We start from the raw sequence: 24,999 nt of genomic DNA on the forward strand, positions 1-24,999 counted from the left end.
CCTCACAACTGACTCAATTTTGTTGTTTTATGGCTAATATTCCATTGTGTGTGTATACATTTATCTTAGTCACTAGACCACCAGTTCAGTCACTCAGTTATCCCATTCTTTGCAACCCCATGGACTGCTGCACGCCAGTCTTCCCTGTCCATCACTAACTCCCGGAGCTTGCTGAAACTCATGTCCATCCAACCATCTCATCCCGTCGTCTTCTCTCCGTCGTCAATCTTTCCCAGCATCAGGGTCTCTTCCAGTGAGTCAGCTCTTCGTATCAGGTGGCCTAAGTATTGGAGCTTCAGCTTCAACAGTCCTTCCAATGAATTCAGGACAGATTTTCTTCAGGATTGACAGGTATCATCTCTTCGCAGTCCAAGGGTGAAGGGAATGGCAAACCACTTCTTTATTTTTGCCTTGGGAATCCCATGAACAGTATGAAAACGCAAAAAAAGACCAACAGAGAAGCCCCTAAATTGCCTACTTTACCAGTTCTGACACAACTATATTCTAAACATGTTTCAACAGCAGATGAGCATTCTAGTTCATCCATTTCCCCGTTCTATTGAGAAATATAAAGGTGGTCATTACCTGAGACCACCTGTCTGGGACATGGTTGGATGGCATTACTCAATAGACCTGAGCTTGAATAAGCTCTGGGAGATGCAGGGCAAGAGAGCATGGCATGCTGCAGTCCTTGGGGTCGCAGAGTTGGACATGACTCAGCAAACAGTACATACATTCTTGCCGGAATTCTATGGACAGAGAAGTCTGGTGGGATACAGCCTATGGGGTCACAAAGGGTTGTACAGGACTGAAGTGACATAACGTACCCCATTGCAGTTCCTTCTGAAGTTCTGGTTGTAGGCCCAGGGCTGTTAAGCTCCACAGAAATCATTTTAGAGATTCATGTGAAAGATAGGGTCAACAAGATACCAAAAGTTGACAGCCAATTTTTCTATTCTTAACCGGTGAGTCACTGTCTCTCACTGTCTCCTAGTACCCGAAGTCTTAAGGTTTTAAGCACAGTTAAAGGGGTCACTCAAACTCAGTACACTTTCATGCAGAACTCCAAGGGGGCTCCCTGAATGATACTTCCCTGGGTTACATAAAGTGCCAAGCTAAATGGGGAAAGCCATTTAACAATCTTTCTGGGATTATTTCTGTCCAGTCAGACCCACTCAAACACAGGAATCAATGAAGGTTTAAAAAAATTTTTATTTAGGCTGAAATGATTCAAATATGCTAAGCTGAACAGGCAATCTGTACAAAGATTTTTCAGTTTTGATATCTTCCATATTAGATTCCTGTAGAGAAAAAGAAAAATGAGTTTTTTCTTAACTGGAATTTCACAAGTATATACCTGATGGGCTTAACAGTTATCCTTTAAACATGGTTAGTGTATTTAATACAAGTGCACGAACAGATACTTACCATTGTGTATGCTTTGTTCTTTCTTCAGATCTAGGGGGAAAAAAAGAAAATCTGCCTTTCAACCAGTCATTTATTCCCCTCTTTGCCTTGTTGAGTGATTCTCATGATCCCTCAGACAGTTCCCTCTGGAACAAGCTTTCCTCTTCTCCCCCAGCCAGCCCCAGTGGGTTCACCTTTACAGGCTCTGGGACTAGGACAGGAAGTAAGACTTGTGAGGATTTCTTCACTGGGAAATTTTAACTTGACACACCTTGTGTTTAAGTTTACTCACCTCTTAACTTCAGACTAGAGCTGAGCAGATATATGGATGGCTTACTCCTTTCCCCTGCAAAAGATTGGGAACTAAGTCAACTGTCTCCAGGACAGGCCCATCTATAAAAGCTATGTAGGTTTCAATGGACATTTTACAGAATCACGAGCTAGTCCAAAACGTTTCCTGTTGGCTATAAAGCCACTCAACTTCCCACTACAGTCACTTTTTACTCCAAGGGAAACTCACAGCTCAGAAATACCTTTCAGTCATAGTGATCAGACTGGGGCGGTATTGAACTCATCACTGGTGAGTGGCAATGTCACGGGTGGTTCACTAATGGCCAAAGACAAACTTACTTTGGATTTAGCAAGTCATGTCTGCAGTTATTCAGAGTACCAAACAAAACATGGTGAATTCTATATAGCAGCCATAGATAACAGACTTACCTAAAATCATTCTCAGGCACCAGACAAGGAGCTGTACCTAAAACACAAAGGCAACTAAGTCAGTAATGCTTGCTTCTTGCATTATAAGCTGTTCCTGTCTAAGCTACCATTCCCAGAAAATCAGATATCCAAGTCTCAACAGCAAATCATCAGCCGAACGAGATTCCATGTAAGTCATCACAGATGCCTAAAAAGGCATTTTCTCCCACTCAATACATTGTATGCACAAACACATATGGAGACCACTCACCTCTGAGCGACGGTAACTGGCAATGGTACCTACAGAAGGACAAAGCTATGAGTGATACAAATTCCACACACACAGTACCCCACTGTTGTCTTTCCCAGTTTCTCAGATGTTCATGTCTTTTCACTGTTTAAGTCATAGTGAGCTAGTTTGATTCATCATAGAAACTGCCTACTTGGTGGTGTATGCCATACACACACTAATCAACTAACCTTTTAACTCTGGAGGCTTTCCAGGAGTGTGTATAGTAACAAGCTGCTCCTGAATGAGAAGATCATGTAATTAGCAAAATATCTAAAACAACCAAAACTATTAATGGATAACCCAAGCCAAGCAAATGCTGTTCATTTGCTGTACCTCAGACAATTCCTCATGGAATGAAATTTCATCCTTTCTCCCAGTTCGCCCCAGTGGGTTCACCATTACTGGCTCTGGGGCTAGAACAGGGGTAAGACAGGACGCCTGCTTTCTTCATTGGCACTGGAGTTAAGCAACAACAAGCAAGGTTACAAGTACTTACCTCTTGACTCTGTAGGAGTCATCCTGAGCAGATGAAGAGGCATCTAGGAAATCAATAAAGATAAAATAAAAGATCAAGAAACAGCATCATCAGAAACAAGAGAAATCCCTCTATTTCCCACAATACTGAGAGAAGTAACTTACTGTAAGACAGATGACTCTATTAATGCTGTGACAATCTACAAAAGGGGAGAAAATGGTTACTCTAAAATACTAAGATGAAATAAAATCTCTTCATTAACAGAAACTGCCATCAGAACTCTAACATGCTATTAACTGTGGTACCTCACAGAGGATCAGCATTATCAATTCAAATCATCTGACAGTGAGTGATGTGTGGGTGAGGGAAGAGCACACCCTCACAAAACTATGCTGCTTGCTGGGCTGCCGACTCCCTCCCCAGGAAAATCATTCCAAGAGGAACAAGCTGGAAGGAGCAAAAACACTGCTCCACTGACCATTTGCTCTCCTGGTTGTTGAAAACACCACAGACCACAATCAAACTTCCCATTTGAAAACTTACCTGCATTCACCCTGGGAGGCAGTTGAATTCCTCAAGACTGGTGAGGAGATGCTGGAAACAGAAAAATGAGCCATTATTTTTTAGTACTCGAGAACTACCATTAAAAGACCCTGGAGCATTCCAGGCCCACTTCTCAGTAGTAAGATGACATCATTTTTGAGTTCAGGCATATGCTTGTCATTTTACATTCATCATGGAGTGGCCAGTGCAATTTCAACCAGCAAGTCCCATCCCGATATTGTGCTTCTACCCCCCATCTGCATAAAGCATCGGGTACCCACCTGCAGCATCACCACACTTGATCCACAGAGGGTTAAGTCTTGTCTCATCCTCCAATCTGTAAGCTCCTTTGAAGTAAACCACATCTGGGAGAAAAAAACAATACCCTTTCTTATTTTTATATCTCGTAGTTTGACTGTCCCACGTTAGTGCCTTAACAACGCAGGGCTAAAAGCCCAAACGTCTGCTACGGATGGTGCTACTCAGAGTTTTTGTTTTCTCCACTAATCCATCAGAAAGAGAGAGTTCAATTTTTGAAATCATCCCCGTAGCACATCCCGTCGGACTCCCGCATATTCAGCAAGGAAGAAAAAAAGCACAGTATAGGGAGGCCAGGAGCACTTACTCCAATGAGACCGGTTTGAGATCCTTCAGCGTTTGGCGCGCGTCCGAACCCTGCAAACAAATGATATTGGGTCAGCACTGTCTGGTAAACGCTTTGTTTTCCGGAGCTAAGACTGCGTTGCCATGCAAGGCCGGCCTCCTCAGAGTTTCTTATCCTCACGGAGTTCAGTACAGGTCTGTGAAAAGGGTCTCATCACAGAGAGGCCTGTCGGCACGGCCCGCCATCGCCATCTTGTCCTTCACAAAGCCCCTGTCCCTTCAAGGCCTCAACACTAAGGTCACGTTTTCTCTCCTCCCCCACGAACCCAATAGGTACCACAAAGAGAAGCCAATGCCCGGACACGTTTGCACGGGCGTTTTCCTCGTAAAACTCAGCAAACCAACTCACTTACCAAGAGCTGTGGATAAATGAGACCGAGAGGATACCGCGAGACACATAAATACTATCTCGCAAAGGCCCACGGGATTTGGGGGCGGGACTACGGCGAGCGCAAGCGCAGAGGGAAATGGATGAATTGTGGGTAGAGATTTCTAGAGGAAGTACGAGAGGCTGTGCGCCTCCTGAAGCGGTGGCGCGAAAAAGGTGCGCATGCGCCTTAGGGTGTGCGCAGGCGCGACTAATGTGGTGCCGTGGGTTCTTTACTGCGACTTCTTTTGGCGCCGAGGCGACGAGTTACCGGCTTCGCGCAGATCCTGGACTGACGCTCCGTGTCGGTCACAGCTGACTGACCCACACCCTTCCCTGAGCATTCCCTTGCTTGCACACACTCTAGATCCGCGTGCAGAGTCCTAATCCATGGACCACGAGCCTCATGAACCCTCCGCTGGCGTCATCTCGGTTCCAAGCCAGCCGCCCAGCGAGCCTTCTGGGCCTGGTCCTCAGGGGCTTGGTCCTCAGGGGCCCAGCGCGGGGGGCGACTCAGGTATTACTGGGCCCCGGGCCGATCTCGAGTGGAGGGCTCTTGCATGGAACCGTTTTGGGAAAGTGAATCAGGTTGTAGGTGCTCTTGAAATATTATAACAGTTTTAGGATATTTTCTGTAACCGGCCACCTTTGTCCTACTGTCTGGTCCGATTTTGCTAGGAGCGTGTAGTGTGGCTAGCGTTAGCCGACATTTAAAACGCCGTTTTAAGGACATTGTGTGTGTGTGTGTGTGTGTGTGTGTGTGTGCTCAGTCGTGTTTGACTCTGCGATCCCATGGACTGTAGCCGGCCAGGCTCCTCTGTCCATGGAATTTTCCAGGCAAGAATACTGGAGGCCATTTCCTACTCCAGGGGCTCCTCCCTACTCCAAGAGATCTTCCCAACCCTGGGATCGAACTCGCGTCTCCTTCCTCTTCTGCCTTGGCAGGGGGAGTCTACCAACTTCGCCACCTGGGAAGCCCCTTAATGCAGATTACCTGGAGGGAATCTAGGTGTAAAAAGCTTTTGCAGAGCCGCGTACAACTCCTGCCTGACAGGCAGGGTGGTTCCAGTCATCTATACCCTTGTTAGTGAGGACAACCAGTTGTAGTTTAATCATTTGTAATGCATACCTAGGGTACATGACCGTTTTAAAAATGTATTATATGTACATTTTATAACCATTTATTAAGCCCTTACTGTGTGGTCTCCTGGATGATCTCATTTACTACTACAACCCTAGGAGGAGGCCATAAGGTAATGTTAGGGATGAGGAGCCTGAGATCTGGAGGGGTTAATTAACTTGCTCAGAGTTACCCAGCTAAGAAATATCAGCCCAGGTGCAAATCAGCCCAGGCAGTCTTGATGACAGAACTTGCACTTTTGATCACTATCACTTCTCTGGGTATTTAGGGGGCAAACAAGTACACAGGAAACAAATGGCATGATCCTTGGATACTGTTTCTCAATTTTTTTTCTTGTTGTCTTCCTCTCTCCAGGAGCCTTTAAAACTAAAAAGCATTTCCCCCTCTAACTTAATATAACTGTGTAGGGCTTCCCTTGTAGTTCAGTCCGTAAAGAATCTGCCTGCAGTGCAGGAGACCCGGGTTCGATCCCTGAGTTGGGAAGATCCCCTGGAGAAGGAAATGGCAACCCACTCCAATATCCTTGCCTGGAAAATCTCATGGACACAGGAGCCTGGTGGGCTGTAGTCCATGGGGTTGTGAAGAGTCGGGCATGACTGAGCAACTAACACCTATAACTGTGTATTTGCTTATATACTGCCGCCCTTTAGAGGGCCAGAAAGCTTCTGTTTAATATCTAGGATTTTCTGCCCTCTTCCTGCTCCAAAAGAACCAATTTTCACTACTTTGGTGGCAGTGTTGTCCCCATGCATGTCTCAGCGAAACGTAAGTGACAAAACAAATACCAAAAGAATCCCAATTTGAAAAATGTTACTATAGCTAGACTGAATTCATGTATTCAACAATGTTAGATGCTTGTCCAAGTGGGTGATTGAAAAGTTGTAACAAAATGTATAGAAAATGAAACAGATAAGTTAAGGAAAATTCAGAAGGTCCAGAGTAGGCAAGGAGGTTGTTTGTGGGCATGGTATTTGGAGAATGTTTGTGGGCCTTAAAGGGTAAATAAACAGAGCCAGGAAGGAAATTCAAGTTAGAGAAATAATCTGAGTGACAAGATTGGAGCTGGAAAAGTGTATAAATATAGTTCATGAAAGATGGGTTGAAGGGGAATCATAGAATATAAAGTTGGAAAAGATTTCCTAGGGAAGGCCAAATGAGAAGGGCTTGAAATACAAAGCTAAATAATTTGAACTATAGGTAGAATAACCTATAAACAAGGACTTAACCTGGTGGTCCCGTTAAGACTGGTTAAGACTCTGCCTCCACTGCATGGAGCATGGATTTGATTCCTGCTTGGGAAGCTAAGATCCCACACACTACACAGAGCAAGGTGGGAAAAAAAGGGGTAAGTTGAGACAGGACATTAATTAGATTGTCACAGTAATTTAGGCAACAGATAAGTGGATTCAAGCATGATGAAAGGGAAATAGGAATGATTTATAATACATCAGAAGTCCTCAACTCACACCTGCAGGAATATAAGTAATGCAGGTAAGCCATAGGAGCCTGATAGGGATCTTGATATGCTTGTCTTTGCTTCTGCTGAGTGTGCCTTGCCAGAATATTGTCTGAAAAATTTGATCAGGAGAATCCAGAAAACCAAAATTGTTGATTAATTTGCTCCTGAAAAATGTTGGCATGTTACTTAAAATTTTAAGCATTTTCTCTGAGCCAATCAGAATATGCCTGTATACCCAAGGTGGCCCATGAGTGAGTTTGCATCAACTTCTGTAGTAATAGAGAATCCACTTTAGAAAGAGGGAATGTTAAAGATTGGATATTTTTTTTGGAAGTTGTTAACAGGTTGAGTGACTTAAACATCAAAACGAAAAAAAAAGCCAGTATTCTTGGCAGTTGGAGATCATGGCCATGACCTTCACTTAACGTTTATTTTACCAATACTATTTATCTGTTGAGCATCTACTGGGTACAGGAGATACAACAAGGAACAAAGCAGACTGTCCCCTTATGCTCCCTTGGAGCTTATATTCTGGAAGAAAACACAGAAACAGACGAATAATACGTCAAGTGGAGTTAAATGCTGTGGTGAAAATTCGACTTTGCTGGTGATACAATGGTTAAGACTCTGAGCTTTCACCACAGGGGGCACGGTTTTGATCCCTGGTCTATCCATGCAGGATGGCCACACACAAAATTAAATGAAATGTGTGTGTGTGTGCATGTGTAAATATATTTGCAAAAGTGGTGCAAAAAGGTTGGACTGTTACATAAAGGGAAATGAGAAAAACGAGATGAAAGAGTTGGTGGAGGTGTTTTAATGTTAACATATATGAAGTGCTTTCTATGGCACTTTCCTGGCACTGTACTGAGTGCTTGGCGCATGTTACCTCAATTTGAAAAATAGTTTTTGTGGTTACCATCCTCATTTTACAAATAAGAAAACTGAATTTTATATCAAGTTACTTACTCAAGGACACATAACTAGTGTGGCAGAGCTGTTATTCAAATCTAGTCTCTACTTTTGACCCTGTTAAAAATGATCCAAAACTTGGAAATAGGCAAAAGTTATTACTAGGTGTCCTTTTGATAAAGGTAAAGCAGGCCTACCTAACTTGGGGATTGCCTGGTTTTCCAGTGGGGCGTGTGCCTTCGTTTGATGTCCTTTTTATTGTTGCTCTAGGTATTTTGTAATTTGATAAGATTGCCTTCTAAGACGGAGAAGGAAATGGCAACCCACTCCAGTATTCTTGCCTGGAGAATCCCAGGGACAGGGGAGCCTGGTGGGCTGCTGTCTGTGGGATCGCACAGAGTCGGACATGACTGAAGCAACTTAGCAGCAGCAGCAGCCTTCTAAGACATTGGCTGGTTTTGTATCTATCTATTAGAAGGCAAATTCATATCATTCTTATCTGGACTTTTAGCTGATGATCCTCCTTTCCCAGCATTCTCTTTTGAACCAGTTTTAAATTTTATTTATTCCCTTTTTAATTAATAGGTTGAATAAAATCTTTGATGTGTTTATATAATTATGAGTCATATTTTCAGTTTTTAAGATTATACTTTAACAACCCCTGGGGTACATTGCCTTTTGTTGGCCCATTGATTTATTCATTCAGAAAATATTTGTTGAGAGTCAGGATTTAAACTCAAGAAGTCTGACTCTGGAAGGAGCTTTAGACAATATGCCAGTGGAAGTCTAATACCCTGCCACCCTCTGGCTAACATCTTATCTTGCTCTTTCCAGCAAATGTCTTTTACTTTAAAGATCTGTCTACACCTGCATCATCTGGATGTCTGTTAGAAATACTGAATCTCAGATCTCTCCACAGACCAAATGCACTTGCATTTATTCAAGATCCCCAGGTGGTCTGTATGCACACTAAAGTTTAAGAGCACTGGATTTATACAATACTGCTCACTTCTTTCTCAGGACACTCTTCTCTTATCCTACTTGATCTCTCAATAGCACCTTTTTATCCTGTTCACCCAGTTCCTTTTTTTAAAATCTGGTTTTTCTATGCCATCACAGAAACACATGGTAACACCCTTTGACCTACCATGTCCAGTGACCCCATTTCCTGTTTCTTAAAACACTGTTTCCACAGTGCTTGGGACGCTGCCCTCTTCTAGTATTCCTCTTATGTTTTTGCTATTAATAACTTCTTCATGATCCTTTGAGGTATATGTTCTGTCCCATTGTTCAAACATTAATGTTCCTCCAGTTACATGTTGTTCAGCCACTAAGTTGTGTCCGACCCTTTGGGACCCCATGGACTGCAGCATGCCAGGCTTCTCTGTCCTCCACTATTCTCCTGGAGTTTGCTCAGATTCATGTCCATTGAGTCAGTGATGCTAACCATCTTATCCTCTGTCATCCCCTTCTCCTTTTGCCTTCAATGTTTCCTAGCAGCAGGGTCTTTTCTGGTGAGTTGGCTGTTTGTATCACATGGCCAAAGTATTGGAGCTTCAGCAACAGTCCTTCCAATGACTATTCAAGGTTGATTTCATTTAGGATTGACTGGTTTGATCTCCTTGCAGTCCAAGGGACTCGAAGAGTCTTCTCCAGCATCACAATTGGAAAGTGTAAGTTCTTTGGTGCTCAGCTTTCTTTATGGTCCAATTCTCACATCCTTCCATGGCTACTGGGAAAACCATAGCTTTGATTATATGGACCTCTTTTGGCTTCTTAATATGCTTTTTTAATATGCTGTCTAGGTTTGTCATAGCTTTCCTTCTAAGGAGCAAGCATCTTTTTAATTTCATGGCTGCAGTCAACCTCTGCAGTGATTTTGGAGCCTAAGAAAATAAAATCTGTCACTCCTTCCACTTTTCCCCCTTCTACTTGCCGTGAAGTGATGGGACCAGATGCCATAATCTTAGTTTTCTGAATGTTAAGTTTTAAGCCAGCTTTTTCACTCTCTTTTGCCCTCATCAAGAGGCCTAGCTTTTTACTTACTCTGCCTGGGCCACTTTATCCACTTCCATGATTTTAATGGCCGCTGTTATCAGGGAAGCCTGGCATGCTGCAGTCCACCAGGTCACAAAGAATGGGACTGGACTTAGCAACTGAACAACAATGTCTATAGCTCCAACCCAGGATCTATTTCCTGAGCTTCAGAGCTATGCATCCGGTTGCCTTCTGGATGAACAGTATTACTTGGATGGTTCACAAATTCTTTTGGTCCACAAAATTCATTTCCAAAATGAATTGAACCCACTCCTTCTATTTCACTCAATTGTCCAAGCTACCCCACTGCCACTACCCTAATTCAGGTCAGTGACCTCAAGGTTTTTGCAACAGACATAACCTGGCTCCCTGGCCCTGGTTTGCTGTCTCTAATCCATTCTTCAACTTGAAGCTGGAGTGATCTTCCTAAATAAAAAAGTTGGTCCAGTCTCATGCCTCAGTTCATAATTCTTCAGTACCCCGCCACAGTCTTTAGGTTACTGTCCAGATGAGCATAGCCATTGAGACCCCTTCATCACTTTCCTCACCACCACTCTCTCCCCAAGACAAATCCACTCTGCCTGCCCACCATAAACTTCCTAAGTTTGGGCATCAGGTCTGTGTAAGTTATATATGGTTTCCCTATGACCTAGCAGAGTACAGGACACAGAGTAGGACTCAATATATGTTAATCTATCCCTATACATTTTCAAATGATCTTTATCCGGTCCTTTTCAAATGAGCTGCTGAGAGAGGTCTGGTAATTTTTCTGAGAGAGCAACCCTGCCCCCACCTGGCAGCAAGAGGCACTGCTTCACTAAATGGAATTCGGTTCAGTTCAGTTGCTCAGTGGTGTCCGACTCTTTGTGACCCCATGGACTGCAGCCCACCAGGCTTCCCTGTCCATTACTAACTCCCAGAGCTTGCTCAAACTCATGTCCATGAAGTCGGTGATACCATCCCACCATCTCATCCTCTGTCGTCCCCGTCTCCTGCTGCCTTCAATCTGTCCCAGCGTCAGGGTCTTTTCCAATGAGTCAGTTCTTTGCATTAGGTGACCAAAGTATTGGAGTTTCAGCTTCAGCATCAGTCCTTCCAATGAATATTCAAGACTGATTTCCTTTAGGATGGACTGGTTTGATCTCCTTGCAGTCCAAGGGACTCTCAAGAGTCTTCTCCACAGTTCAAAAGCATCAGTTCTTCAGTGCTCAGCTTTCTTTATAGTCCAGCTCTCACATCCATACATGACTATTGGGAAAACTGTAGCTTTGACTAGATGGACCTTTGTTGGCAAAGTAATGTCTCTGCTTTTTAATACGTTGTCTAGGTTGGTCATAGCTTTACAGAACTTTGTCAGCAAAGTTATGTTTTTGCTTTTTAATATGCCGTCTAGGTTTGTCATAGCTTTTCTTCCAAGGAGCAAGTGTGTTTTAATTTCATGGCTGCACTCACTGTCAACAGTGATTTTTGAAGCCCCCCAAGATAAAATCTGTCACTGTTTGCATTGTTGACCCATCTATTTACCATGAAGTGATGGGACCAGATGTCATGATCTTAGTTTTTTAAATGTTGAGTTTTAAGCCAGCTTTTTCACTCTCTTCTTTCACCTTCATATTACACTGGTTTTTGGCACAAGGAGATAGAATAGGAGCTTGTTTTGTCAGCTCCATGCGTCACCCTGGCAGTGCAGTACTTGTAGGAGTAGTGTGTCCCTTTGGGAATATGTAGTTGTTAGATGAGATTTGTTAGCTATAACTTTGGTGGAAGTATCTCTCCCTTGGAAAAAAAATAGGCATTATAAATTATGGCTTCATTAGTAAGGAATTTGGTTTTAGACTTGTAAGAGGTACTATAAACCATATGAAGTAGTCCAGAACTAGGCTAACAAAAGTATCTGTTAATTCAATAAGAATCCCAGGGACGGAGGAGCCTGTTGGGTTGCCATCTATGGGGTCGCACAGAGTCAGACAAGACAGAAGCGACTTAGCAGCAGCAGCAGCAACAGTAGTTATGTAATGGCAGAATAGAGCAGTGGTCACCAAACTTTTTTGATTGTTTCTTTCCTGTAAGTTAAGAAAAAGCTACTTTCGCTGCTGATGGCCTGGGTTCAGCCTCCGGTTGGCGAACTAAGATCCCAAAAGCCGTGTGGCACAGGGGAAAGAACCAACAAACCCCCAAACAAAAAAGCTGATACACCCTACGATGTGAAGATTTTTAGAGTAAGTTATATTTTATGTACATTATCAATTATTTGAAAAGGTAGAAAAATTTTCAAAGGATGAAATATAAATAGGAGTTTATACATTTTTTTCCCCTATTTTATTTATTAGGCTGAGCCAGGTTAGTGGTAGCCCATGGGCTCTTTTTAGTAATGGCATGTAGGATTTAGCTCGCTGACCACAGAAATCACACCCAGGCCCCCTGCACTGAACAGTGCAGAGTCTTAGCCACTGTACCACCAGGGAAGTCCCTACGTGTTTTTTTTTTATAAATCATTGTGTTGGCTAAGAGAATGCCTGGGTTTGAATCCTGGCATGCTTTCTGATGAAGGCCAAGTCGTTCTGTCTGCTTGGTGGTTTCTTTCTTTCGTGGTGGATTCTTTTTGGTGGGCTTCCCTGGTGGCTCAGAGGTTGAAGCGTTTGCCTCCAATGTGGGAGACCCGGGTTTGATCCCTGGGTCGGGAAGATCCCCTGGAGAAGGAAATAGTAACCCACTCCAGTATTCTTGCCTGGAGAATCCCATGGACAGAGAAGCCTGGTAGGCTACAGTCCACGGGGTCGCAAAGAGTCGGACACGACTGAGCGACTTCACTCACTCACAATGTGTGATGCAGAAGTCTTTGGCTTTGTACACTCTCTCATATGTCCATCACCATTCTCTATCCCAGCCCTCAGACCCTTTGATCTTCTAGTCCTTTTCCTTCCAGTCCTCTCATCAGCGGGCCAGACCATTGGCCAGTGACCTAGAGTGTGTATATAGTCTCACCTTGGGCCATTTCTCCTTCTGCACAAGGTGGATCGTCAGGTGGATAGCTGGCAGATTTTCTATCTCCACTGTCTTTCAAGGCCTCTTCTGAATGTGGCCGCTGTCATTTTCACTTGGCACTCATAAGTTGACCCGTCTATAAATCATGCTTGAGCTTTTACTTCCTCCTTTAGCAGGTTATACAGGACATTCCTGATGACTGCGAGTTCTTTTGCACAAGGGGTGGGGACACTTTTACAAATATGGTGGATATCGAGAGGTTTGGGCTACCAGCTTATACAGTTTGTCTGTATCCCCTGGTTCTGCTTAGTCTTGATTCCGGAGGTACCATTTCCATTTTTTGAAAGACTGCTGCTGGTCTGGTCTGACGTTTTGACTTCGTAGGTCCAACCTATAATGGCAGCAGGTCTGATATAACTCATAATGGGGCCGTTCTTGGTTACTTAGTGTTTCATAATGAAGTGTTCCAATAACACGCCAAGAGCTGTTTCTCAAAAGGCATGTATTTCTCTGTTGTGAACAGCCTGACCTTGTTCTAGAATTTCAGCCACCTGTTTTGCCCACTGGGGCCTGCCATAGGCTCCACAGTGAGTATTTTTCCAACCCCATAGATCTCTTGGATGTTATGGGTCAAGTGGCAAGGCTTCAGGCGTTGTAACTTGGACTTGCAATGCGCTTTTGTATTCTTGAGTCGCACTCAAAGTTGGCAACTTACCATGTCACCTGGTGTATAGATGGGAGTTTCAGTTCTACGAGTGGCTATGATAAGCATCACATCCACGTATCCTTGCTGTCTTTAATGCTGGCTGTAATCTCTGTCCCTTTCTCCTTACTCCCTAGGATATGGTAATTTCTTTTTACTTACTATCATGGCTGAAGAGTAGGGGAGTTTCAGAGATTTTTACTCTGCCTTTCCCACTGTGATAGCCCTTCTCTTGTAGGCCAAGGACCCAGTATAGAGGTTCCTCCTGAGTATATCAGTTCCACTAAACACTTGGGGACTGCGGAGATTACCTCTTCTAATGGGAATAATGATGCTTTGGGCCTCAAGGCATCAGTGTCAGTTCAGGTCCTGTGTCTAAAATCCTCAAAATGTTTGCATATCCTCCTTTTCCAAATGTATAGTTCTTTTAGCAGATGATGAGTTCCTTTTTGGGAAGAACTGGGAGAATCATAGTTTCATGCTCCTTCCCCTAGGGTCTCGGTTACCTCTTCAGTAACTGGGTTTGGGATGTGAAAATTGGCTCAGACCCAGGAACTAAGAAAGAGATTTTGACTGTTTCCTGTGGTGACCGTCCTTAGCCTTGTACTCCTTTCTTCTTTCTCCCTGCAGGTTGTAGATATTCAGCAGCACCCTCATTGGCTTCCGCCTAGGGATACCACTGTTTATCATATCTACAGTTGTCTCTGATGGGTTACAGGCCCCATGGCTAACCCTCCAGTCTTGCCAGCCTTATGATAATTAGCGCTTTCTGACTTCTGGCAGTTAAGCAGTGCCTCTGTAATTCCTCTCCTGTATTACTTGATGGGCCTTCCCTGATAACTCAGTTGGTAAAGAATCCACCTGCGATGCAGAAGACCCCAGTTCAATTCCTGGGTCAGGAAGATCCCCTGGCAAAGGGATAGGCTACTCACTCCAGTATTCTGGCCTGGAGAATTCCACGGACTATACAGTCCATGGCGTCGCAAAGAGTCAGACACGACTGAGCGACTTTCACTTCACTGTTACTTGATGGGGGTGAGCGGGAAGGAAGGATGTCAGCTCCGTGACTTCCTCTCCTGGACTGTAGAGGAGAACCGCCACTGAGCTTCCAGGTGGTACTGATGCCCCTGTCAGCAGTGCGTTCCTGATGGCCTTGGCGAATGTTGTGTCCCCTGGGCCCTTTCTTGGAACACAGTTCTCTGATGGGTCTTCTGGCCTCACATAATCTATCCATTCCAGCAAGTCTGCTTTCTTCAGCCTCTGTATTGCTTCCTCTGTCATCTGTTAGGGCCACTGAAGCATACCTGTTGCATCAGCAGAGGCCATTGCTTTCTCAAAGCTTCTGTAAGCCACCGAAACAGTGATTTTGCCCCACCCACTGGAATCCTTGCCAGGGGTTAAGTCCTGCGTCCCAGGACATTTCTCTAAAGTCCTTGGGTTCTTACCTGGTGATCCATCATATCCCTGGTCCCCAAGTGCTTACTGGGACTGATAAGAGTTGGAGTAACCCCCCACATTGATTCTTTAATTGATTTATTTAGGCTGCACCAGGTCTTCGTTGTATCACACAGGATCGTCATGCGGGACTTTTCATGGCAGCACAGGGATTCTCTAATTGTGCACGGGCTTCGTTGCTCCACAGCATGTGGGATCTTAGTTCCTCAACCAGCGATTGAACCTGTGTCCCCTGCGCTGCAGGGCAGATTCTTAACCATTGGACCACCAGGGAAGGCCCCACCTTGAGCCTTTGGTCTGGGAGAGACAAACCAGGAACCTCTGAAACTGTTCCGTCCCCACTCCATTGACTTCCTTACCTCCCATTCTTTTTAACCCATTGCACTCAGGGTTCTGTTCTGGATCCACTTGTTTTCTCACTCTGCCTTGAACAGTTTATCCATTACCATGCCTTCATTTGTTATATGTATCCTGTTTTTGTTGGTGAATCACTTAGTCGTGTCTGACTCTTTGAGACCCCATGGACTGCAGCACGCCAGGCTTTCCTGTCCTTCAGTCTCTCCCGGAGTTTGCTCAGATTCAAGTCCGTTGAGTCAGTGATGCTATCTGACTATCTCATCCTCTGTCACCCCCTTCTCCAGCCCTCGATCTTTCTCAGCATGTCACTATAACTCAGTGTTTACCTGCCCAGTGTTATGAAGCTCCTGAAGAGGTTGTTAGAAGAAATACTTAAGAGCTATAAAACCAGCTTCCTCCAACAGGATCTTTCTGAGGATGGCAGCTGCTCCGGGAATAGCTCTGCCCTCTCCTGGCAGTAAGAGACACTGCCTCTATTAGGCTGCAGTCCATGGGGTCACGAAGAGTCAGACATGACTGAGTGACTTCACTTTCAGTTTTCACTTTCATGCATTGGAGAAGGAAATGGCAACCCACTCCAGTGTTCTTGCCTGGAGAATCCCAGGGATGGCAGAGCCTGGTGGGCTGCTGTCTATGGGGTCTCACAGAGTCGGACATGACTGAAGAGACTTAGCAGCAGCAGCAGCAGCAGCAGGAATATGCAAACGCACAGTGCCCTGCAATGAGCTTGGAGGAGGATGTTTACCTGTAGGGCAAAGATTCAATCTGGGAACAGAATTTCCTTATTTCCTGAACCCTGGGGAGGAATATGCCAGTTGGAAGCTCTCCCAGAGAAGGATTAGACTGGGTTTTGGAAGAGCCAAATTTGTGAAATTTTAAAAGGAACATCTTTAAGATTGCATTTGTGACCTTGAATGGAAGTTTGGGAAGCAAAGCCTGATGAGAATCTTTTTTTTTTTTTTTTCAATTGAAGTATAGTTGATTTATAGTGTTGTGTTTGTTAGTTTCAGGTATACAGCACAATGATTCAACTACAACCACACGTACATGTATATAAATATATATATCCTTTTCAGAATCTTTTCCCATATAGGTTATTATAAAATATTGAGTATAGTTGCTATACATTGGTCCTTGTTGGTTCCGGAATCTTAATTATAGGTTGTTTCTATGGGTTTTGGCTGAAGATCAGTATCTGTTCATATCATTTAATATCTCGTGAATTCTCTACCTGAGGATGCTTTTATTAAGTGGAATTTTGGAACAGGGAGATGAACTCGCTCTATCCATTCCCCATGTCCACCAGATGGTGCAGTTCCTCCGTGAATGGTGTGGTTCTTTCTTTTGGGATAGGATATCATTAAAAAGGAGACTGTTGGTACTCTTGTATCATTTAGTTTTTAGAAAAAATTTTAAGGTGAATCTACTATTTCCCCCTTTTCTTTAACATTATATTTTTGATACACTTTGCCTGCCTTTTTGTGCCCTAGCTCTTTAAAATTCAGTTTTTTATATACTCTAGACATGTTCTACAAACTATTTTGTCCCCTAGTGATAAACCCTTTTACAGGTTTCTAAGTTTTTACTACTATAATCAGTACTGCAGTGAAATCCTTTGTATGTTGCTTTCCGCACGTTTATGAGAGTTTCTCTGGGTTATGAATCCAGGAGTGCCATTGATAGGTAATATCTAAGAGTATTTTCGGGTCTACAGGCTTTTGTACATTGCGCACCTAGAGTGATTATACCAGTTGATGTTGCCACTTAGGCAATTTCATGTCCTTGTCATCACTTGGTTCAATCAGATGTTTTGCCAATCTATGGACATAAAATTGTATTTTTTTGTGATTGTAATTTGCATTTTACTGATTACTAATACGTAATCTGTCAAGAGTTCACTGGCCATTTTTTGTGTATCCGATTTTGTGAACTTACCGTTCCTAGTCTGTAAATTGTTTTTCCTGCTGAATTGTTGCTTTTTTCCTCACTGGTTTTCAGTGGAACTTTATGTTTCATACAAGACTGTTGTCTTATTAGTTTCAGATACTATGTCTTGTCCCTTTTCTGGCTTGTCTTTGCAGTTTGTTACGGTCTCTTGTGATGCACAGATTTTTCTTGTAGAATTTATTAGTTCTTTTCTTAATGGTTTGTGCTTTTGTGTCTTGTTTAAGAACTCCTTCCTTACCTTGAAAACCAGAAAGATACTCTCATTTTTTTTCTAAAAATTTAAAATATTTGTTTTTCATATTTAGGTCTTTTAACCACTTGGAATATATTATTGTGTTTACTTTTTACTTTTACTTTTACTGTTATTACTTAGGACTATAACATGCTTGATATATGGTAGGATTTGTCTTCAAAAGTATTACTTAAAAAATATCTTTACTGTTTTTGGCCCTTTTCTCTTACACATGTGTTAAAGAATCATAAAGTTCCCAAACATGGATATTAAGATTTGTATTGGAATTGCAGTGGATTGATAGACTATCTGGGGATGTTGATGAAAAAAATTAATCAGTAGTCAATCTAAGAAAAAAACTGGAAAGTTTTCTTTGAGTCAGCTGGAGGATTATAACCCAGGAGACAATCTTTCTGAAAGCTCTGAGAACTGTCCCCCTGGTAGAGGTCAAAGCAGAGTTATAGAAATTTTTGAGACAAAGGGTCATACATCAAAGTAACATAGTCCAGCAAGGCGAGCTCTGAGTTGCTGTGACCCCTTACAGAATTGAGAACGGAATGTTATTTTCTAAGGAGCTACCTTCCTGGTGCCAGGAGGAAGTTGCTTTTGTTTGTTTTTGCAAGTAGGCATTGCCGTGTCTTCTAAGGGGATCTAGTTGATGCAGATGCACAGTGCACCCCAGAGGGGAGAGGGCAGTGGCTAAAGCGGCCGGGGAGAATTTTATGTGAACTTTCTTTATTGTGCCTTAAAATTTTATTTCATCAGGGAGCATTAATTTCTTTATAACATCAAATCTGTTTACAAATATGAGACGTTTCTCCTTTTGGTCTTTGTACTTGCTATTATTCCCTCACCTAGAAAACTTTCTTTTAGAAAGCTCCCTTGTTTCTTTACCTCTTTGGGTCTTTGCTCAGATATCACCTCATCAGAGATGCCTTCCCTGAATCAAGTAATCTCCTTCTCATCGTACTCTGCCTTTTGACAGCACTTGTAATCATTTAACATGTTACGTGTGTGTGAGTATTTATTCTTTAATTTTCTTTCTTTCACTTAGTGAAATTAAACTTCATGAAAGCAGGCTCTTTTTCCTTGCTACCACCCCAGCTCATAGAAAAGTGCCTGGCAGATACTAGGTTCTCATTATTTGTGTTTGAGTGTGTTTCTGTAGGATATCATCTTTTCCTTCATAAGTTCAGTTCAGTTCAGTTGCTCAGTCGTGTCCAACTCTTTGCGACCCCATGAATTGCAGCACGCCAGGCCTCCCTGTCCATCACCAACTCCCGGAGTTCACTCAGACTCAGCGTCCATCAAGTCAGTGATGCCACCCAGCCATCTCATCCTCTGTCATCCCCTTCTCCTCCTGCCCCCAATCCCTCCAAGCATCAGAGTCTTTTCCAGTGAGTCAACTCTTCACATGAGGTGGCCAGGGTACTGGAGTTTCAGCTTTAGCATCATTCCTTCCAAAGAACACCCGGGACTGATCTCCTTCAGAGTGGACTGGTTGGATCTCCTTGCAGTCCAAGGGACTCTCAAGAGTCTTCTCCAACACCACAGTTCAAAAGCATCAATTCTTTGGCACTCAGCCTTCTTCACAGTCCAACTCTCACATCCATACATGACCACAGGAAAAACCATAGCCTTGACTAGATGGACCTTAGTCGGCAAAGTAGTGTCTCTGCTTTTGAATATGCTATCTAGGTTGGTCATAACTTTTCTTCCAAGGAGTAAGCGTCTTTTAATTTCATGGCTGCAGTCACCATCTGCAGTGATTTTGGAGCCCAAGAAAATAAAGTCTGACACTGTTTCCACTGTTTCCCCATCTATTTCCCATGCAGTGATGGGACCAGATGCCATGATCTTCGTTTTCTGAATGTTGAGCTTTAAGCCAACTTTTTCACTCTCCTCTTCCACTTTCATCAAGAGGCTTTTTAGCTCCTCTTCACTTTCTGCCATAAGGGTGGTGTCATCTGCATATCTGAGGTTATTGCTATTTCTCCCGGCAATCTTGATTCCAGCTTGTGTTTCTTCCAGTTCAGCATTTCTCACGATGTACTCTGCATAGAAGTTAAATAAGCAGGGTGACAATATACAGCCTTGATGTACTCCTTTTCCTATTTGGAACCAGTCTGTTGTTCCATGTCCAGTTCTAACTGTTGCTTCCTGACCTGCATACAGATTGCTCAAGAGGCAGGTCAGGTGCTCTGGTATTCCCATCTCTTTCTGAATTTTCCACAGTTTATTGTGATCCACACAGTCAAAGGCTTTGGCATAGTCAATAAAGCAGAAGTAGATGTTTTTCTGGAACTCTCTTGCTTTTTCAATGATCCAGCGGATATTGGCAATTTGATCTCTGATTCCTCTGCCTTTTCTAAAACCAGCTTGAACATCAGGAAGTTCACGGTTCACATATTGCTGAAGCCTGGCTTGGAGAATTTTGAGCATTACTTTACTAGCATGTGAGATGAGGGCAATTGTGCGGTAGTTTGAGCATTCTTTGGCATTGCCTTTCTTTGGGATTGGAATGAAAACTGACCTTTTCCAGTCCTGTGGCCACTGCTGAGTTTTCCAATTTTGCTGGCATATTGAGTGCAGCACTTTCACAGCATCATCTTTCAGAATTTGAAATTCCTTCATAAAGAAGTCATCTATTCACTGTTAGATTTAATCTTAGGTCTCTTAGTTTTCATTGCTAGTATATATGGCAACTTGGAGAAGGAAATGGCAACCCACTTCAGTATTCTTGCCTGGGAAACCCCACGGACAGAGTAGCCTGGCAGGCTACAGTCCATGGGGTCACAAAAGAGTCGGACATGACTGAGCGACTTTTACATTACATAGGCATGATCATTGGCTATTGGTGATTAATCAGGCTTCAGCTCCTCTACCCTCTCTGGAGAGTGAGGGATGAGGCTGACAGTTCCACTCTTTATTCTAGAGATTCCAAAGATTTTAGAAGCTCTGGTGCCAGGAAAGAGGACTGAAGACCAAATATGTATTTGGTCCACACAGCATGTGGGATCTTGATTCCCTGATCAGAGATTGAACCTGTGCCTGCTGCCCTCCTGCAGTGGAAGCTCAGAGTCTTAACCAGTGGACCACCAGAGAAGTCCCAAATGTGTATTTCAGTATCACAGCCTGGTATTGCAGCACCTCTGGGAACATGTCATTGGGGACTTAACAATGGTTAAGAAACTGCTAATCAGGCTGTGGTGATCAGGTGACTGTAGCTGTTTATTCTTTTGTTCTTATCCTATGTGTTTCTTCAAGGAAAAAGTTTATTTCCTTTCTCAGACTGGTTACATTCTAGCTAGCATTTCATTAGTGCAACAGTTTCTATTTTAATTAGAAAAGTGGGTTTCCCTTCTTAGTGATGTGTTTTAGTTTGTTTTTAATTTCTCTGTAGTTCAAATTATTTTACAGAGTGTTGTTGAAATTAACCAATTTAGTTGCAGTGTAAGGAGCTAGTTTAAATTCAGGTTTCTATTATTCATACTTGTCCCTAAATGTCTACTTCTCAACATTATATACCCCCTTTTCACCTTATTAAATATAAAAACATATTTTAAAATGTTAGTTAGGTCCCTGTTTCCCTCTATGGAGCCTAAGATTTTTCCTATAACTGACCCAAAAAGGAACATAGGTAGGAGCAGGGGCAGATGTGGGCGGAACTATTCAAATACTGAGTTACTTGCTTTGAGGGAATGAAGGAAGAGTTTATGTTCGGAAAGTGAACATTGAAATCAAAGATCCCAATGCCTCATTATGTGTCTTTAGGATTGTATTGCTGGAAAGCTCTGGTAACATTTAGCCATGTTGGATATCTGTGAAAATCAAAAGTGCTTGAGAGTTTGGTTTATTTATTAATACATTTATTAATATTGCTTATGTAAATATATTTGTATAAATACATTTATAAGACATTTGAAATACTGAATATAGGAGCAAGAACTGGCACATTTTAAGTCTGGATGGAGACTTGGAACCATTTCCAGTTTGTTTAGAGAGTTTCATGATAGCATGCAGCTGAAGCTTGTGTGTGTGTGTATCTGTTTCCTAAGTGGAGATATTGTACCTATATTAATCAGGCTACAGAGTTTATACTAGCATCTAGCTGGACAGGGAGGATGGGAAGATATAAGAGCTAAGAAAATTGCCCATGTGCTTCTGGCCTAGAAAACTGGAAGAACAGCTGTGTCACTCACTGAACTGTGATACTGAGCAGGGGGATTGAGGAGGAGAGGCTATAGGGGGTTGTGGGAATCACAGGATCAGATTAATTATGGATAATTAGAAATACAGAATTAACTAAAGATTAGTGGGTCATAATATTTGACAAAGATTTTGGGGGTCATTTAGTTGATTTAAGAGTAAATGGGTTCCTTGAGGGACTGAGTCAGGTACAACATTTTACTTACTATTGGCAGTTTATTATGAAGGCTACAGCTTGGGGGAAAAGGCTAGGTGCAAGGAGTGGGGGTGTGGGTGCCTCGCTGCCAGCACCTTGATGTGTTGACCAACTCGGAAACTGTAGGTGTGATCATCATTAGATATTGTTACGTAGGTACAGTTGATTAAATCATTGCCATTGATGATTAATCCAGTCTCTAGCCCCTCTCCCCTTCCCAGAGGTTGGGGAGTGGGACTGAGAGTTTCATCACTCCAGTATGCCTTTCTGGTAACCAGCCCTGATCCTGAAGCTGTCTAGGAGCCCATCAATAGTGGCCTCATTAGAACAAAAGGCATTCCTATCACCCAGGAGATGCGAAGGGAGTTGGGAGCTCCGTGTCAGTAACTAGGGGCAGAGGTCAAACATAGATATGTGTGTGTGTGTTTTTGGCTGCACGCAGTCTTCATTGCTCTGCTTGGGCTTTCTCTAGGTGCTGTGCGCAGGCTCGATAGTTGCTCACTGGCTTAGTAGTTGTGGCGCACAGGGTTAGTTGCCCCAAGGCATGTGGAATCTTTCTGGACCAGGGATCAAACCCATGTCCCCTGCATTGGCAGGTGGATTCCTGTCCACTGTACCACCAGGGTAGTACTATGGATGCATTTTCATCACATTATAGTTATCCATCTGGAAAAAATATGAGATTACTTCCCTACCTTATGCCATAAGTAAACATCAATTAAAGATGGATTGAGGATTGAAATGTCAAAAATAAAGCCTTTTTTATTGTAGAAAGTATAGATGAATATCTTTCAGGCCTTGAAGTAAGGACAGATTTTAAAAATTGGACACCAACCATCTCCCAAAAAAGTGGAGTATACAAGGAAAAAAAAAAAAATATATATATATATATAAATTATTTAATTATTTATTTGGCCATGCCATGTGGTTTGTGGGATCTTAGTTTCTGACCAGGGATTGAACTCACTCCCTCAGCAGTGAAAGCAAGGAGTCCTAACCACTGAACTGCCAGGGAATTCCCAAGACATATTTTTGATGGATAACTTTCATTCCTCAAATGATGCCTGAGTGCCCATATCTTGACTTCTAATACTGTTCTCCAATAAAAGGGACTATGGCTCTTTGGAGAAATGCTATTTCTCAGGCTGGGGCCCTAGAAAATATACAAGATGAACCTGAAGCATCTTATAGTGCCAGAAAGTAAAATGCTGAAAAAAAAAAAAAGAAGAAGAAGGGGAAGAGGCACGTATTAAAAGGACGCAATGGCCAAAGTGAGAGAGCTCACAGTGGCAAAAGCTGGAATAATCAGAGCAAGAAAGCAGTACAGTGTTGGATTCTAACCCAAAGTATAAAATAAGTATCCAAGAATCCATACTGATATGAATAAAGGAATAGATAAATAAATATATGAGAGGGAAGAGAGAAATGAAATAATTTATGAAGGTACGCCTCCCTCTGGGAGGCAGAGTGTAACTTCATAGCCCTTGCCTGTGGCCGCACTTAGTGACTTCCTTTCAAGGACTGTGATGATAGATAGTTTTGAAGCGCACAGGAGATGGGGAAACTGACAACACTCACCAGTACTGTGTGACCAGGACTGCAGAAGGAGCTGAGGTTGGAGTGCTTCAGTGTTCATTTAGGGAATCATTTACTCTCTTATTACCAGTTAGCCTTTTGATGAGATCAGTATTGTGTCTCTAATCAGTTGACTATCTGATGTCATCTGTCCAAGAGTAATAACTTCTCTATCTCGTCCATAAATTGATCTGCTGTATCTCTGGTGTTTCTCTTTTAATATTTGGTTGCATCAGAGAGAGTGACTTGCTTCAGTGTTGTTCAGTTAGATTATAGATGGCGCATTCATTTCTCTTCTGCAACGAGAAGGCTTGGGTTGTTTCTCCTTTACTCTTTCTGGCTTTTATCCACACTCACATTCCTCACCCTTCAGTAAGACAACTCTGACAGTTCTCTTCACCAGCCAGTGTCCCTCCTGCAGGATTTGTAATAACAAATAATATGCCAACACTGCTTCTTCTAATAACAGCTGCCAAGTGGGTCCCTTTGGTTGGGGTCACGTTCTCTCTCTGCTTTCATCTCGGCGGCACTTTGACTTCCAAGCGCTCAGTTCCTTGACTTTAGCCATCATCCAGTTTTCGAATTTGGCTAAACTCCTCAAGGCTGATGGGTAGTTTAGAGGCAGAGCCTGGATGCTTTTTTTCTGGGTCTTTGAAATTATACCTTCAGCTTTGGCAGTGTTGCAGAGTCTGTTGGACAGTTTCCTGAGTTTCTAACTATCTTCCCATCTTTGCTCTGTTTTTGGAAATCTTTTTTCTTTTAAAGACACTGGAAGAGATCAAATTGCCAACATCTGCTGGATCATGGAAAAAGCAAGAGAGTTCCAGAAAAACATCTATTTCTGCTTTATTGACTATGCCGAAGCCTTTGACTTTGTGGATCACATTAAACTGTGGAAAATTCAGAAAGAGATGGGAATACCAGACCACCTGACCTGCCTCTTGAGAAATCTGTATGCAGGTCAGGAAGCAACAGTTAGAACTGGACATGGAACAACAGACTGGTTCCAAATAGGAAAAGGAGTACGTCAAGGCTGTATATTGTCACCCTGCTTATTTAACTTATATGCAGAGTACATCATGAGAAACGCTGGACTGGAAGAAACACAAGCTGGAATCAAGATTGCCGGGAGAAATATCAATAACCTCAGATATGCAGATGACACCACCCTTATGGCAGAAAGTGAAGAGGAGCTAAAAAGCCTCTTGATGAAAGTGGAAGAGGAGAGTGAAAAAGTTGGCTTAAAGCTCAACATTCAGAAAACGAAGATCATGGCATCTGGTCCCATCACTTCATGGGAAATAGATGGGGAAACAGTGGAAACAGTGTCAGACTTTATTTTCTT

At 42.9% G+C, this 24,999-nt stretch overlaps 2 protein-coding genes across 4 annotated transcripts in view; one reads left to right on the top strand and one right to left on the bottom strand.

Moving 5' to 3' along the window:
- LOC106503744 lies at positions 1,193 to 4,512 on the bottom strand. Of its 3 annotated transcripts, XM_013975926.2 has the most exons (13): positions 4,433 to 4,512; positions 4,042 to 4,091; positions 3,698 to 3,781; positions 3,417 to 3,467; positions 3,038 to 3,072; positions 2,895 to 2,937; positions 2,732 to 2,811; positions 2,587 to 2,635; positions 2,378 to 2,406; positions 2,128 to 2,164; positions 1,700 to 1,753; positions 1,429 to 1,458; positions 1,193 to 1,301 (listed from the first exon to the last, which is right to left on the bottom strand). In XM_013975926.2, the coding sequence occupies exons 6-13, from the start codon at positions 2,935 to 2,937 to the stop codon at positions 1,294 to 1,296; spliced, it is 330 nt and encodes a 109-aa protein (XP_013831380.1). In that variant the 5' UTR covers positions 3,038 to 3,072; positions 3,417 to 3,467; positions 3,698 to 3,781; positions 4,042 to 4,091; positions 4,433 to 4,512; the 3' UTR covers positions 1,193 to 1,293. The 3 variants fall into 3 exon arrangements, 2 of the variants coding, with proteins under 2 accessions (XP_013831380.1, XP_013831379.1); XM_013975925.1 differs by lacking the exons at positions 1,193 to 1,301; positions 1,429 to 1,458 and adding an exon at positions 1,465 to 1,618; XR_001917518.1 differs by lacking the exon at positions 2,732 to 2,811 and having other exon boundaries at positions 1,700 to 2,164.
- The window catches only part of SLC3A2 (solute carrier family 3 member 2), a 31,072-nt gene continuing 10,727 nt past the window's right edge, over positions 4,655 to 24,999 (top strand). Inside the window, exon 1 of the mRNA XM_005699799.3 lies at positions 4,655 to 4,963. Within this exon, the coding sequence (XP_005699856.1) occupies positions 4,837 to 4,963 (127 nt within the window). The 5' untranslated portion in view covers positions 4,655 to 4,836. The remainder of the gene's footprint in view (positions 4,964 to 24,999) is intronic.

The sequence above is a fragment of the Capra hircus genome, chromosome 29, assembly GCF_001704415.2.
Source record: "Capra hircus breed San Clemente chromosome 29, ASM170441v1, whole genome shotgun sequence".
NCBI lineage: Eukaryota > Metazoa > Chordata > Mammalia > Artiodactyla > Bovidae > Capra > Capra hircus.

Excerpts from the sequence above, each read along its gene's own strand:
- LOC106503744 (XM_013975925.1), bottom strand. The coding sequence starts at position 2,937 with ATGCCTCTTCATCTGCTCAGGATGACTCCTACAGAGTCAAGAG. Across the intron at positions 2,812-2,894 it reads GACTCCTACAGAGTCAAGAG|CCCCAGAGCCAGTAATGGTG; the intron begins GTAAGTACTTGT and ends CCCCTGTTCTAG. Across the intron at positions 2,636-2,731 it reads TCCATGAGGAATTGTCTGAG|GAGCAGCTTGTTACTATACA; the intron begins GTACAGCAAATG and ends CTTCTCATTCAG.